The sequence below is a fragment of the Ranitomeya variabilis genome, chromosome 1 (genome assembly GCF_051348905.1).
Source record: "Ranitomeya variabilis isolate aRanVar5 chromosome 1, aRanVar5.hap1, whole genome shotgun sequence".
Classification (NCBI taxonomy): domain Eukaryota; kingdom Metazoa; phylum Chordata; class Amphibia; order Anura; family Dendrobatidae; genus Ranitomeya; species Ranitomeya variabilis.
The window spans coordinates 991,164,647-991,180,861 of NC_135232.1; the positions used below are offsets into that span (position 1 = coordinate 991,164,647).

Consider the following 16,215-nt stretch of genomic DNA (forward strand, 5'->3'; position numbering starts at 1 on the left):
TTATAGGGTATCATATGTTTTATGCCCCACAGGAAAACTAATAGAAAAATGCCATAATATATTAAATAGGCCATTAAAGGGGAGCAGTCAGCCTTATAAATGGGAAGAGAGCCTGATTACAGTGATGTCACTTACTGAGCTGTGGTTTGCAGTTTCAATGCAATCATCATTTTATCAGCAGGAGATTACCACTGCAGGACATCTGACCTCCGAGTCCAGCCATACCCCCAGCACTGATTAGCAGCTCTCTGTCACTGTGCAATTTACACAGAAAGCTGTGGTGTGGACGGGTTATACACAGCTGAGCTCTGCTAGGTCTGCAGCAGAGAAGACTATGACTCCATCCTAAATACTACACCCAGTAAATTAAGTGATAAATCACTGGAATCTGGATTTCTGTCCCTACCTCATGGTGCTGTCAGATTACATAGTCTTTTAATTCAGAAGCACCTAATCCTTATCTGTCTACACATTTTCAATAGTGTACACAGATCGCAGATTCAAGTCCCCAAAGAGGACTAACAAATACAGTAAAAAATTGTTTTTCCCCCAATTAATAGAAATCTGGCAGGTGAAAATGAAGTGTTTATAGTTCTCTGAATTCCCCGCAAAGGTTTTCATGACATTATGGAGGTGTACAATATGTGAAATGGATAAAAAGCAGGAAGCCGCCCCTGCCAATCCAAGCGAATGTTACTAGCCTCGCTCACATAGAAAAAAACCACTTTTCTCCGATATGTAAAAATTGTTACAGAAGGGGAAATAGATTTTAAAATGTGTTTCACTGGACCTTTTGTGGTTATAAAAATGTAAAAAACAGACCCCGATCTCCTTTATTTTCCCACTGATCTGACCTGATGTCGGCAAATAAACGAGTATGAAAATAACATAAAAATTACGCCCCATGCATCATGGGAAAAAAATACAATATTTATTTGAATTTCCAAATAAGAAATTTGTACTGCTCTTTAAACTGCATGTTGAAAAATCCCCAAATCTGCTTGGTCAGGTAATGGAGTGCATGGCCTGGTCTTGATCTGAGTATTTGTCACATTTACAGAGAATGAACACGTTGCGTCTTAGCCTGACAGTGGTATCTTGTATAAAAAAAACACATTCTTTCATTATCATTTTATGTCAGTCTCCCACAGAAAGTTGTGACAGTGACCCGATCAGCGAGGAGGAACAGATGGACCCAAGCAATGATGTGGTAAGGAATCTAGTCCAAGTTCTTTTTGCCTTATAACTTAGAATTTCTGTTAGTTTCTAAATGTATTCTTTTTTTAACATCATGACCGGTCTCATCAGTAATATTGAGATTTTATATTTTCAGCTTCGAGTTTACAAGCGCTATTAGGTCTTAAGAGATCTACGGTACTTAAAGAGGACCGGTCACCAGAAATGGCAATTTTTTGCTTTTGCTTTATTCTTGCTGCTCTCCTGTATCTTTTTTTTTTTTTCTTCTTCTTCTTGCGTCACCATATGGTTTCAGAGATATGGGTATTTTTAGAAGTGCTAATTTTCATGGTCTTTATCAAGGGAATGTGGCTCACAGAATTTTCGGGGTAGGGTATTTTCAGGCACTATTAAAATTCCCACATCTCAGGAGCCGTATTGCGGATTATAACAGAGAAGAGAAAAGGACCCCTAAATACGTAGCACGGCCAGAATAAAGCAAAAGCTGCCACTTCTGACCTGGTGAGAGATTTGCTTTAATGGTGTATGCCGTTTGTATTATGAAATCTGGTGACAGATCTGCAGTAAGAGGAAAAAAATCTTTAACGGGGACCTGAGTTTTGACTCTACAAGTTCAAATAAATACTAAAAGCAATTAATTTTCACATGCTTCATTTATAATTCTTGTCCATTTATGTTTTTTGGGCTTTTTTTTGTATGCTGTAAGTTTTATTTGGCTTATTAAAGGGAACCTGTCACCCCCCAAAATGGAAGATGAGCTAAGCCCACCAGCATCAGGGGCTTATCTACAGCATTCTGTAATGCTGTAGATAAGCCCCCGATGTAACCTGAAAGGTAAGAAAAAGAGGTTAGATTATACTCACTCAGGGGCGGTCCCGGTTCTGTTCGGGTCCAATGGGAGTTGCGGTCCGGTCCGGGGCCTTCCATCTTCATAGGATGACGTCCTCTTCTTGTCTTCACGCTGTGGCTCCGGCGCAGGCGTACTTTGCCCTGTTGAGGGCGCCGGGCCTCTCTGACCTTTCCCGGCGCCTGCGCACTGCAGTACTTTTCTTTGCCCTCAACATGGCAGACAAAGTACGCCTGCATCGGAGCCGCAGCGTGCAGACAAGAAGAGGACATCATCCTATGAAGATGGGAGGCCCCGGAACGGACCGCGACGCCCATCGGACCCGAACAGAACCGGGACCGCCCCTGGGTGAGTATAATCTAACCTCTTTTTCTTACCTTTCAGGTTACATCGGGGCTTATCTACAGCATTCCAGAATGCTGTAGATAAGCCCCTGATGCTGGTGAGCTTAGCTCATCTTCCATTTTGGGGGTGACAGGTTCCCTTTAAAGATTATAGCATGGCTGCCGGAAACGTATCAAATTCCCATTGTTAGTGTCATGGACCACCGATGGGCTAATGTAGAAAGCCACCTTCTGTTCAGATCTTCAGATGCCCATGCTATATTTTTTTTTTATTATTATTTACTGTCTCATTTTTTTTTAAAGTGTGATTACTTCTGTCTGGTTGTTGTGATGCCATATTCCTGGCGATGAACTGAAAGTGCATGAAGTTGTCACCATGCAAAACCTTACATTTTACCAAAATGCTTTAGAATATAGGTATGGTCATTTAATGAAAAAAAACCTGACTGCCAAAAGTTTTGCATATACTATTTATTGATTACAACATAGAGAGTAATTCATTGTTACAATGCCATAACTTAGTATTTTGTAGCATAACCTCTTGCTTTAATAACTGCACACCGATGGGGCATTGAAACCACTAGGGGAATTCAAGACATCCTGAGGGATCTTGCTCCATTCCAATTGCATACTGCAAACAATTCGTCTTTATTGCTATGGGTATGGACCCCAACTCGTCAGCCTAACTCATTCCAAAGGTGTTCTAAAGGGTGTAAATCAGGTGACTGGCTTGGCCATTGCAACAGACGAACATTTTTCTTAGCTAACCAATTTTTTTACAAAATTGGATGTGTTTTAGGATCATTGTCTTGCTGGAATTTACAGCTCCTGCCTACTTTGGTTTTACCATGTGGCAGAATTACATTCTCCAGTATATCCTGGGTAGCATTCATATTTGCATCAATTCTATGCAGAGTGTCAATGACAGATGCAGAAAAGCAGCCCCAAACCATGACCTTGCCAAATTGGGTAGTATATGTAGTGCTTGCCATCACTACCAAACAGATTGAATTTGGGATTCATCTGGCCACAGCATCTTAGACAAATCTGACTCTTTCCACTGGCTGTGTTTTATGACAAACTCAAGTCGGACGATCCTTTGCAGAGCTGAAAGGCTTCGTGACTGAAACTCGTGCAGTCAACCCTACTGCTCTTAGCCATCGGACCACAGTTTGGCAACTTATTTTCTCTCCATATTGTAAGGCACCGTGTAGGAAAGACTAAGGGCTCCTTCTCACTTGCAAGAAATACGGCTGAGTCTCGCAGGTTAAAACCCGGCTCTGCCGCCGGTACTCCAGAGCGGAGCGTGTGGCCGCACAGCAATACATGGAGCTGCACGCTCCGCTCCCAAGTGCTAGCGGCAGAGGTTCTGCACCTATCACCGAGCAGGATACCTAGCAGTAAGCCCACACTACAACTAAAGACAGAAGAGGATAGCTGAACAAGGGGAACACTTAACTTGAGTAGACTCAGAAACGTAACACAGACGTCCTCCAGCAACACCAATGAGGAATATAGTTGACTGCTATAACTCCATGCTTCAACAGGGGGAAATGGAAATATCACCGGCAACTCCCAACAGCAAGCTGGGAGTTATAAACACCCCGATCCAGGTGTGTCCACTAGAGTCAAGAGAAGGCTGCAACTGGGTCCTATAGTCAGAAGGACCAGGAAGAAGTCTGCAAAGCAAACTGCTCAGACCATCTGCAGGTAGACTGTCTTTAACCTCTGACACATTCGTGACAGTACCTCCCCTTCTACGAGTAGCCTCCGGACACTCGGGACCAGGTTTCTCAGGATAAGAGATGTGGAAAGAACAAAGTAGCCTGGGGTAGTTCACCTCTGATGCAGAAGCCCACATCCTTTCCTCTAGACCATAACCCCTCTGATGCACCAAGCATTGTAGGGAACAACGTTGGAGGCGAGAATCTACAATCCTCAAAATATGAAACTCTATAATCAACCATTATTGGGGGTGGCGGTAGGGGTGAGGGCTCAAGAGGTTCCACATACTGTAGTTCTTGAGCCAAGACCTATGAAAAACGTTGTAGATCTTAAGAGCCTGAGGTAGCTCAAGACGAAACGCAGCTGGACCAATGACGGCGGTTATCCTATAGGGACCAATGAATCTAGGTCCCAACTTCTCGGAAGCGAACCCTAAACCTGAAATTCCTAGTAGACATCCACACAAACTCATTCACATTCAGGTCCGGACCTGCCACGCATTTACTGACGATCATACATTTATACCTGTCTCCCCTGACCTTATTAGGAACAGATAGTGGCAAAACAGGACCAGATGGATGGGTATGCCGTGCTTTAGAATGTGCGCAAACACTGCAAGCAGCCACCTGTTCGACCACATCCCGATGCAACACAAACAACCTCCCGGAAGGGCCAGAGGCAAGGGCATCCTCCTGAGCCTCCAACACCTCACCCTCCAAGTCAGGATACAAGGCCGATATGTCTACCCTCTTCGGCAAAATTGGTGCAGGGTCCTCAAACCCAGACAAAAATGCCGGCAAGGTCCCCATAGATAATGCAGAAGGGGAAACATTTAGGCAGTTACCATGACAGTAAACACCCCACTTTACAATCTCTCTGGATTGCCAATCTACAGTTGGATTATGCTTCACCAACCAGGGCAAACCCAGAACTATTGGAGTGTGGAGACCCTTCAGGACATAACAAGGGATTATTTCATAATGCAAAGACCCCACCTTCAGTCTTATGTTATGAAAAATATCAGTCTGTTTTCTCTGTACAAATGGTGCTGAGTCGATGGCACAAATAGGAATAGGTTTAGCCAAGGTACAGCATATAAAACCATGAGTTCTAGCAAACTCAGCATCCACCATACGGATTCCAGGTCCATTGTCTACAAACACAGAAATTTTTTCAGACCGGCTCTCTAGCACTACCTCTGCTGTCAGGACAAAATGAGAATGGTAGGTTGAAGACAAAGACACCACTTGATTATCAAGCTCAAGGCTCCCAAGGGTTAATCGAGTCTCTTTTTGTTTTGGAATTACAGAACATGTCCCAATAAAATGTCCTTTCCTCCCACAAACAAAATACACCTATCATGATCCATTCCGGAGTTTTCTGCTATTCTCCCTCTGGACTTATCATGCGGAGGTTAACCCCCTCTGCCTCGTTTTGGAGCTGGCTGGGCTTTTTCAGTCCTCTGCAGTCTGCTGGCCAGCATCAGTGATAGTTCATGCTTCCAGGCTAGAGCAGCTGACCCGTATACCCTGGTGATCCTTCTGCCTCTGACTTCCTGTATTTGTGTGAGACCCGTTACCTATCCTTGTCTGAGTGTTCGTCTGGTGGTTTTCCTTACAGTGTATGACTCGGCCTGATCTGTGAACTCCGCCTCTTGCTTTCCATCTTTGATACCTAGTTCCCCCGACTGGCGTTGACTTCTGGCTTGTACCCTGACTTCATCTTACATCTCACATTTTGGATACTGTGTTTCTTCTGGTTTGTCTCTGACTTTGCTACCATTGCTGCTGAACCTCAGAATGAAGGTGTGATGGTTCGCACAGGGGAGGGGAGAAAAGGACCCAGCAGGGATCGGCTCTCTGGCTCCACCACTTGCCCCAGGTCAGTCAGGGAACTACCCTTACTGGTACGAGTTATTGAGGCGCTCCCAGTGTGAGGGGGGGATATACATGTCCAGGCTAGGGACATACAGAGACCACTGCAAAATTTTCAGTTTGTCTGATTTTTCTCTTTATAGGTATATTAGTGAGTAAAATGTAAATTGTTCTTTTATTCTATAAACTTCTGACATGTCTCCGAATTCCAAGCAATATTTTTTTTTTTCTGAAAAGGAGAAATCGTCCAAATTAAAAAACAAAAAAAACAAACAAAATCTAGATGGAACGGCAGCGGCGCCACAGGGTCCTGCGCAGGGAGACCAAATATGGCTACCATATTTAATTCCTGGTAGTTGTTTTATAACTCAATAACGCAGGGTTCTAGAGGTGGCTGTATGAGATAGGCTTGTGGGGAAAGGAATGCAGATTCCGATTATGTGATCAGCTAGGCTCAGAGATAGTGCTTTCTTTTATTATAGGTTATTTTGCAGTTTCAATATCTCAGAGCCTTGTGCTGGTTTAGCCTGGGATCTGTGGTGCCACAAAGGAGCCAGTTTTGCTCAAGAGTTCACACCCACGTGATAATTGCTGGAGACACAGGGTCTATGCCTTTTGGCACACGGTGAGATATGGGAACATGATATCTAATTGATATCATTTTGATATCTGATGGAATTCCCTGTCAGATGCAGTTGCCCAAAGATACTCGCTCCAAACTCGGCCCCCACCGTTGGCATTCCCCCAGGCCAAAGGGCAAGTCAAATACATGTTATACAATGGGACCTTTTTATCCAGCGAACGCACTTCCTTGGACTGAGCAGATCAATGTTTTTCTTTAATTAGCCCAAGCAAATAGGCCTCGGAAGCTCTCTCGTCGGGGGTGGGGTGGGGGGCAAAAGGCATAGACCCTGTGTCCCCTCCAGTGACCATGTCTGCAGCTGCTCTGCCAGCATAGAAATGGGATCCATGAACCCAGCAAAAGAAAAAAAAAAAAACACACTGAAAAAAAACACATCGGAAAAAGTGTCAGGTTTTTTTTTTTTTTCATTTTACAAACGTGAACGGCCGGTGATATTGTCATGCACAGTGTAGGAAAGACAAAGTGCAACACGAAGGGGTAAGGGAAAGGGAACCCAACACTAGGGAAGGGAGTGAGTGGAGATCCCTAGGCAGATCTAACATAACCCTGTCTTCCCTAACATCCCTATATAGGTTCTGCACCTATCGCCGAGCAAGATACCTAATCCCTGCCTGATCCTAACAGCAAGCCCTGCATAGGGAAGGACAGGATGTGAACTAGTCAATCCCCACTACAACTAAAGACAGAAGAGGATAGACGAACAAGGGGAACAATTAGCTTGATTAGATTCAGAGATGTAACAGATGTCCTCCAGCAATACCAAGGAGGAAGATAGCCGACTGCTATAGTTCCAAGCCTCACCAGGGGGAAATGGATATATCATCGGCATCTCCCAGCAGAAAGCTGGGAGTTATAAACACCCGGTCCAGGTGTGTCAACTAGAGCCAGGGGAAGGCTGCCACTGGGTCCTAGAGTCAGAAGGACCAGGAAGAAATCTGCAAAGCAAACTGCTCAGATCATCTTCAGTCAGATGCAGAGCGATGGTCCGCAGCCTCTGACGCACCCGTAACATATTCTTTGTTAATTTTGTGTGAAATCTGTACATCACTTTTATGGACATCAGATACTAACTATTTCTTAATAATGTGATCAACATGGTTGTCCACTTCTAGGTGTCAGCTGTTCCATAACCTTCTTTTTCTATCTTTATTACATGTGACAGTTGACTCTGAGAACAGTTGAATTCCATATCTACTTCTTTTTGGCTTTTGCCTGACTTCACTCTCAGAATAATAAGCTTCATGACATTTAGTGATACATTTGTCTGTCTTTGCTATGTTTTAACCTAAAAAGACACAAACAAAAACAAATGACTATCCAGAAAGTTGGCTAGCCACCACAAAAAATGCAAAACATTTGGCCCAGCAAATGTTGAAAACTAACACATAAAGGAATAAACCATGTCAATCACAATTTTCATCCTTTATAGCTTACGACCATTTGCTTTTGGTTTCTAAAATCACCAGGAAAATGGCATCACAACAACCAGAGAAACAGAACTTAGTATTTGGTACAGAAACCTTTGTTTGCAATTTTCCGATGCATACAAAAGCGTTATTTGGTGACCCAACAGTAACTTTTGTTGGTAGGTACATTGTGGTAACTAATATTGTTTGGTGATTTGTGTGTCTGCAGGAACTTTTGGAACGGTTGCAATCCATGTCGAGGGCTTTGTTTCCAGTCAGTGACCATTGTTTCCAGGATGTCCCAATGTGGGCTGAAGGCACAGCCAGACTTCCACACCTAGATCATGATCGCATCGGGCATACTCGTTGGTGCAAGTGTACAAATTGTATCTCTCTGCCCACTAAAGAGGAATCTGTTTGTTGTCATGAATTGGCCAACCTTACAAGATGCATAACTAGGGAAGTCAAGTGTGTCACACTAGAGGAAAGCTTCAGGGATGAATGTCTAGATGAAGTCTTACTGATTTCCCACTTAAAATACAAATCAAAAATTTCAAAAAAGGAGTTCCTTAATAAGAGAGCAGAGTAAGTTTGTCTTCTGAGTAAATTTATTATCTTTATTTTTTGCTGGGCTAGTTGGCTGGAGAGGAGAGAAAATAATGACAGTTGGCAGTATTTCTACAGCCTTATTAAATATTGCCATAGTTGGACAACTTTATTACTGCTTTTTGCAGTAGGGGCTGCATACACATCTTGAAATCATTTTACAAACAACTGTAACAAGGTTTATCCTTGGTGAATACCTGGAAAAAACTGCTATTTTGCTCCAGTTCTTGTAAATGGTTATTCTCCTCTAAGCCTCCTTCCATGTATGAAAAGTGGTAGTGTGCCCTATGTAAATTACCAGGGCAGATCCTGGTAGCATGTGAAGCAGAAGCCAGTTACTTTTATGACCTGGTGCTGGCCTTTTCTCTATAGGTTGCATACAGGGAGTCTTCTGAAACTGCATGTTTAGAATTCTGTTCCTCAGCAGTATAATGACGTGCTGGTGGTCGGATGCACAGTGAAATGATGTTCTCTGGAGTGAACCCAGGCTGCTCACATGTGTGGAAGTTGTATCATTTAACACGAAAGGAACAAGATGTTCATCAAGCCTGTTGGACATATTGTTCCAGATATGTTTGGCCATGCATTCGTTGTAGAGATTGCAGTGATGAAATCACTTTTACCTTGAAATTATAATCTTCCATAGGTTTTTTTTTTGTTTTTTTAGATTTAAAGAAGACCTATCACTTGCTCCAAAAATTTAGTTAAATACCTTGTAAAAATTCCATAGCTCCACTGATCCTGCCTCTGTTTTCTCATTTTGCGCTGCAGCACTATTGCAGAAATCTTCACATTTGCTGCTTTTGGCACCCAGTATGCAAAATTTCTGCTTGGAGTCCAACTGGGAGTTTCACCAGAGTCTTCTCTACAACATGCGCTTCCACCCCTGCATCCCAGACAGGCGGGGCTTAATGGAGGATGTACGCAGCCCTTCGCAGAGCCCCCGAACACTAATGTGAACTTAGCCTCAGCGATTGTGAACATTTCTTCAATAGTGATGCAGCACAAAAGAGGAAAATGGAGGCAGAATTATGGGGGCTCGGAAGTCTTTACCGGTTTGACCGGTCCAGTTTATAAGCAATACAATGAACTTTAACTGCTGCTCCGGATCTGTCTTTCTGCCACTACTCCATCTTTGACATAGTTGCATTACTGATGTCAAGACTACAGCACGTTGACCGCTGCTGCCAATGCTGAGCTCTTCAGTCTCCTGCCATCTTTACTGGCCTTACCGCTGAGCCCAGTGAGTATGTAGTGATGAGTGAGTGTGCTTGGGTAAGGTGATATCTGAGCATGCTCGGGTGCTTACAGTGTCTTCGGCGTGCTCGAATACTATGTTCAAGTCCCCGCGGCTGCATGTCTCGCGCCTGTTCGACAGCTACAAAACAAGCATGGATTTCCTGTTTGTTAGGTAATTCCTGCATGTGTTGTGGCTGTCGAACAGCTGTAAGACATGCAGTCGCGGGGACTCTAACATAGTATTCAAGCACGCCGAAGACACTGTTAGCACCCGAGCAATGTTATGGCTGCTGCTTGTCAACTAAAACTTGGGGCAGCATTATAGGCAAAGCGGTATCATCGGTCGATGTGCAAAGCTAATTGCTAAAACTCGACAGGTCTATTCAATATCCAAATGAATCCGTAGAAAACACTTTTAATATCTTGTATCAAAAGTGCTGCTATCCTCACACTTGCTGCGGTAATGTGTGCACTGTGGGGTCACCTGGTTTTGCAGGAACACCGGATGACGTGTAGGACTTGATGTATAACAGTAAATGAGCCTTATTTGTGTATGCACTGATTTATGTAATAACATGCTGTTTAAGGAGGGTTTCTGAGAATTGACTACATTTCTGACTGTCATTGTCCTGACCATATACATTGTGCACACTGTCGGGTTTCCCAGTTATTGCCAGATTGAGTAGGCTGACGTAGGCCGACTACAATATGGAGCCGCCGATGAGTATCTTGTTGGCTCATGGCCGCCTGCTCGAGCTGGAAGCCTCCGTATAGTGTGCAATCTGCTATCACATTGATAGACTGCAGAAATTTAGCAGAAACCCAGAAAACCTCCCTAACACACATACGTCCGACAGGCCTTTTGTGTTGTGGATAAATGACTCGTTGACTTGCGTGCGCTTCAACTATTTTTCTATTCTGTTTTCTTCAGATTCCTTCAAAGGGCGGCATATAGATCTTTCCAGTCATGGGCACATGGATTTTGTGGCCCCAAACGTGGAATCCCAATACCTGCATGTGTGGTCAGCTTGGTGAGGAGAACTTTCCCTTTTCCGCCTGGGAAGCCGATGGACTACTCGTATTCAGAGGGTCCAGCTGTGTACATGGCTAACACTGGTTAGCTGAAAGCACGCAGAATGTTTGTCACATTAATGTTGTCACTTTACGATCATTACTTCCCAAAATGTTCATGTTTTAATCTTGTTTAGATTTCCTGAAAATTTCAGTTCAATATTTTGTGACCAATTTCCTTTGATTGTTTTTCCCCTTCCATCTCTCTGAACGGTATCACAAAATTGGCTTGCTAGTGTGCATAATGATTGCCTTTTTTTTTTTTTTTTATTAAACAATGGGAAAAGTCAAATGTAATTGCTTTATGGGAGAAGTTTGATAACATTCATAATGTGGCATTTCCATGGGTCCCTCTGTGACTTTATTAACATTATTTAAATAATTGCAAATATTAATGTATATTTGTTGCTTTAGTCACTTGTAAGAAAACTACGATGTGTTGTACATGACATTTACCAAAACTAAATAAAGAGGAAATGTAGATGTTCTTGTTTCTGTATCTTTATTTTGTGTCTGTCTAGCTTTTCAATGTGGTCTTTTGGGAACATTCAGTGTTTTGCGTCTATCAAAAAAAGACTTTCTGGATGCAAATAAAGGAAATGATTCGGGTGGCTAGACTAACCCTCCAGAAATGCTACAGATGAGCCTGTGTACCCTCACCATAGGGCGGCCATTTCCACAGGCGGGGAGCGGCCCAGATTTGGTCTTTCCCTGTATTGTGGTGTGTTCTTAGGTGTCGGCACGTTATTTCCTGACACAGGCCGGCACATGACGCATGCAGTTAGGGAAATGCTTAGAGCCTTTATACATCTGATTATCCCATACCCATCCAGTTGTAAGATTTATTCTGAAAATTGTGTACTCTTAATGATTTCAATAAACTTGTTTGAAAAGAGATCTGTGGAGATTCTTTTCTCACCTTAAATTGAATTTGTCATTTGCATCTTCATTTCTATTGGACATCAAAAATGTTCTTTTTCAGGCAAATGCATAAAGATTTTTCTCAGAGGGAAAGATAAATAAAGTAATATTGTAGCTTTGTGAAGCTTCACTGATCGGCACTGTATGCGATTAGTTTTCTTTGCATATTGTGGTCTTCACCTTGCACTGTATTGGCACTGACTGACCTTTTGTTTTAGGGGTTAGGATGAAGTTGAACTGTAAAGTGGATGCACGTTTCCATAGTCTAGGGCGCGTTTACACTGCAGAACCTGCTAATCGGTTATCTGTAGGTCAGCCGTCGGTTTCATTGCTTTAGACACATCGACCGCACTTTCATGTGCACAGAATAATTTTGCGCACTGTGCACTACTGGCATGTGACTTTGCTAATTATGACGTGTCCATTGGGATCCTGTGCGTCTGCACAATAGTTTTGCATGTACGCACAGTAGCCGTTCACCAGTACACAGCCAGTATAACGTGTTTTTTGTATAGCGTTCTTCTACTAATTTTATTTTAATGACATTCTATATATTTGAGTAACGACTCCAACTCTGCATTTTCCCCTGATGAAGCTGCCATGACCAGCGTGCTGTTCCTTCTCTGGCATTTCTATCCTCTTACTCTGTTCTCCATTTCTTTGGATTTCATATTCTGGGTTTACTTTATTAACATTTTCTTTCCTCCTCTTTGCTGTGATGGCCAGCTGGGTATTACCCTGTTAGTATAATACTTGGCCCATTTGCCAAATTTATATGCCTAGATACATCTTAATATTTTATTCATGATAGTTTTAGGATGTTTTGTATTCCTTTTGGTTATTATACCTGTTTGCCCTGATCAGTTAGATATATCTTTGTAATAATTGCACTTTATTAGCGTATTTGCATAAAACACTTAACGCGTCTCTTCAGTACAGTGGATGAAATAAGTATTGAGCACGTCACCAATTTTCTAAGTAAATATATTTCTTATAATGTTATTGACATAAACATTTCTAAATAGTCTAATGTTCTTACATTCAGCAATAATATCTGACAAAGCTGTGACTTGTAGTACCTTGTACACTCCTGTAATAGATGGCCATAGGATGTTAAGACTGCCTGACTAACCTAGAAATCTGCCAGCATATTATATACAAGACTGGTGAGACTGCTGAGAACTGGAGTCATTCACAGATTTCTCACCCCTCTAAAGCGATGGCAGTGATGTGCAGAACACCTACATAGAGCGGGGATTCTGGGGTGGGAAAGGGATGAGTAACTACAGTGTGGGAGAATAGATTGGGTCATATTGTTCCCAGTGTTATAATTACATGCTACTTGTCATTACTACAAAAGGAGATTGTGTATTGTACTCGGGAATACGCAGTTATGTCATACCTGAGTGTTGTGTGGTTAATAAAGCCTGTATCTGTCACACTGGCCATGCCGTCCTGTCACACTGGCCATGCCGTCCTGTCACACTGTGCATGCCGTCCTGTCACACTGTGCATGCCATCCTGTCACACTGTGCATGCCGTCCTGTCACACTGTGCATGCCGTCCTGTCACACTGTGCATGCCGTCCTGTCACACTGTGCATGCCGTCCTGTCACACTGTGCATGCCGTCCTGTCACACTGTGCATGCCGTCCTGTCACACTGTGCATGCCGTCCTGTCACACTGTGCATGCCGTCCTGTCACACTGTGCATGCCGTCCTGTCACACTGTGCATGCCGTCCTGTCACACTGTGCATGCCGTCCTGTCACACTGTGCATGCCGTCCTGTCACACTGTGCATGCCGTCCTGTCACACTGTGCATGCCGTCCTGTCACACTGTGCATGCCGTCCTGTCACACTGTGCATGCCGTCCTGTCACACTGTGCATGCCGTCCTGTCACACTGTGCATGCCGTCCTGTCACACTGTGCATGCCGTCCTGTCACACTGTGCATGCCGTCCTGTCACACTGTGCATGCCGTCCTGTCACACTGTGCATGCCGTCCTGTCACACTGTGCATGCCGTCCTGTCACACTGTGCATGCCGTCCTGTCACACTGTGCATGCCGTCCTGTCACACTGTGCATGCCGTCCTGTCACACTGTGCATGCCGTCCTGTCACACTGTGCATGCCGTCCTGTCACACTGTGCATGCCGTCCTGTCACACTGTGCATGCCGTCCTGTCACACTGTGCATGCCGTCCTGTCACACTGTGCATGCCGTCCTGTCACACTGTGCATGCCGTCCTGTCACACTGTGCATGCCGTCCTGTCACACTGTGCATGCCGTCCTGTCACACTGTGCATGCCGTCCTGTCACACTGTGCATGCCGTCCTGTCACACTGTGCATGCCGTCCTGTCACACTGTGCATGCCGTCCTGTCACACTGTGCATGCCGTCCTGTCACACTGTGCATGCCGTCCTGTCACACTGTGCATGCCGTCCTGTCACACTGTGCATGCCGTCCTGTCACTCTGTGCATGCCGTCCTGTCACTCTGTGCATGCCGTCCTGTCACTCTGTGCATGCCGTCCTGTCACTCTGTGCATGCCGTCCTGTCACTCTGTGCATGCCGTCCTGTCACTCTGTGCATGCCGTCCTGTCACTCTGTGCATGCCGTCCTGTCACTCTGTGCATGCCGTCCTGTCACTCTGTGCATGCCGCCCTGTCACACTGTACATGGGTACATGCCGTCCTGTCACACGGGTACATGCCGTCCTGTCACACTGGACATGCCGTCCTGTCACACTGGACATGCCATCCTGTCACACTGGACATGCCATCCTGTCACACTGGACATGCCATCCTGTCACACTGGACATGCCGTCCTGTCACACTGGACATGCCGTCCTGTCACACTGGACATGCCGTCCTGTCACACTGGACATGGGTACATGCCGTCCTGTCACACTGGACATGCCATCCTGTCACACTGTACATGGGTACATGCCGTCCTTTCTCACTGTGGACATGCCATCCTATTTGCAGCCAGCATGGGGCAGAGCAGGATAAGCCGAGTAGGATTTTATTCATTTACATCCCTGTTCTTTCCATGCTTAGGAGTGAAGAGGGCGATCATACTTGGTGATTGACAACTATTTCTGTGTGCACAGTTATATAAGAAAAGCTGCCAATCACTGAATCCCGCCCACATGACTGTGCTGCATAGAAAGAGCAAGTTCTACTAAATGTAAAAAAAAAAAAAAAAAAAAAAAAAATCTGTGCCAATCTGTTCAGCTTCTGCTTCTCTATAACATGCTGTCTGCAGTTCAGATACCGAGTAAATGGTTCTCTTTTAACTGAACAGCAAAAATTATTATTTTTTTTTGCATAGACTAGTGTGAAGTAGATAAGAACTCAAAAAAGCGATTTCCTGTGTCTCCTGAGGGGGGCGCTGATGTGATGGTGATAATGCAGTAAACCAAACTGAATACAGTACAATCTTTCGATCTTATCTGTACCTCATAACGATCTGGACTTTGTATGTAGAGTAAAATATTTACCATATCACAATAGTGTATGATAAAGAATATGAAGAATTGCTTGTTAAAGTATGTAATGTTATATTTGTATAGATAAGTCTTACGCAGTTACTTTACCATGTGAAAAACACGAGAAGTTTCTAACTGAATTTCATTATTTCCCTGCAGTTAATGGTCGTGGTTGGTGGCCAGGCGCCCAAGGCCATCCGCAGTGTGGAGTGCTATGATTTCAAAGAGGAACAGTGGCATCAAGTGGCAGAACTGCCGTCAAGGAGATGTAGATCAGGTTTGTGCTTCCCACTGACCGTGAACAGTGACATTACATAGAACATTGCTGATGTGTGACGGCTTATCAGAAATGCTGAGGACTGTACACTGCAGAGCCAGGTTTCATCTGCTGACGTGTAGGAATGTTTGCTACTGTATGTGAAATATAATGTATTGTAAGGAATAGATATATAGGAAACATTTATCCACAAACATTTATTAACGGTTTAAGTATAAAATTGATGCATACTAGAAGTTATCAGTAAGGCTCTCCATGTGCTGGGACCCCAATGATTACTGGAATAAAGCTACTCTTCTTAACACTGCCAATTCAGCTTTAAATTTGGAAATCTCAGAAAAGTACAAAAAACTACTTAAAGGGAACCTGTCACCCCCAAAATCGACGACGAGCTAAGCCCACCAGCATCAGGGGCTTACCTACAGCATTCTGTAATGCTGTAGATAAGCCGCCGATGTATCCTGAAAGATAAGAAAAAGAGGTCAGATTATACTCACCCAGGGGCGGTCCCTCTGCGGTCCGGTCCGATGGGCGTCGCGGTCCGGTCCGGGGCCTCCCATCTTCTTACGATGGC

General features: G+C 44.1%; 1 protein-coding gene across 4 annotated transcripts in view; it reads left to right on the forward strand.

The window, feature by feature from the left end:
* The window catches only part of KLHL2 (kelch like family member 2), a 146,757-nt gene that overhangs the window by 113,982 nt on the left and 16,560 nt on the right, over positions 1 to 16,215 (forward strand). For 3 of the 4 annotated variants that reach the window (XM_077279459.1, XM_077279461.1, XM_077279462.1), the window contains one exon: positions 15,524 to 15,641. In XM_077279459.1, the coding sequence (XP_077135574.1) occupies positions 15,524 to 15,641 (118 nt within the window). Of the gene's footprint in view, positions 1 to 1,141; positions 1,211 to 8,265; positions 8,622 to 10,812; positions 11,436 to 15,523; positions 15,642 to 16,215 lie in introns of those variants that run through there. The other variant, XM_077279460.1, reaches the window with a different exon arrangement.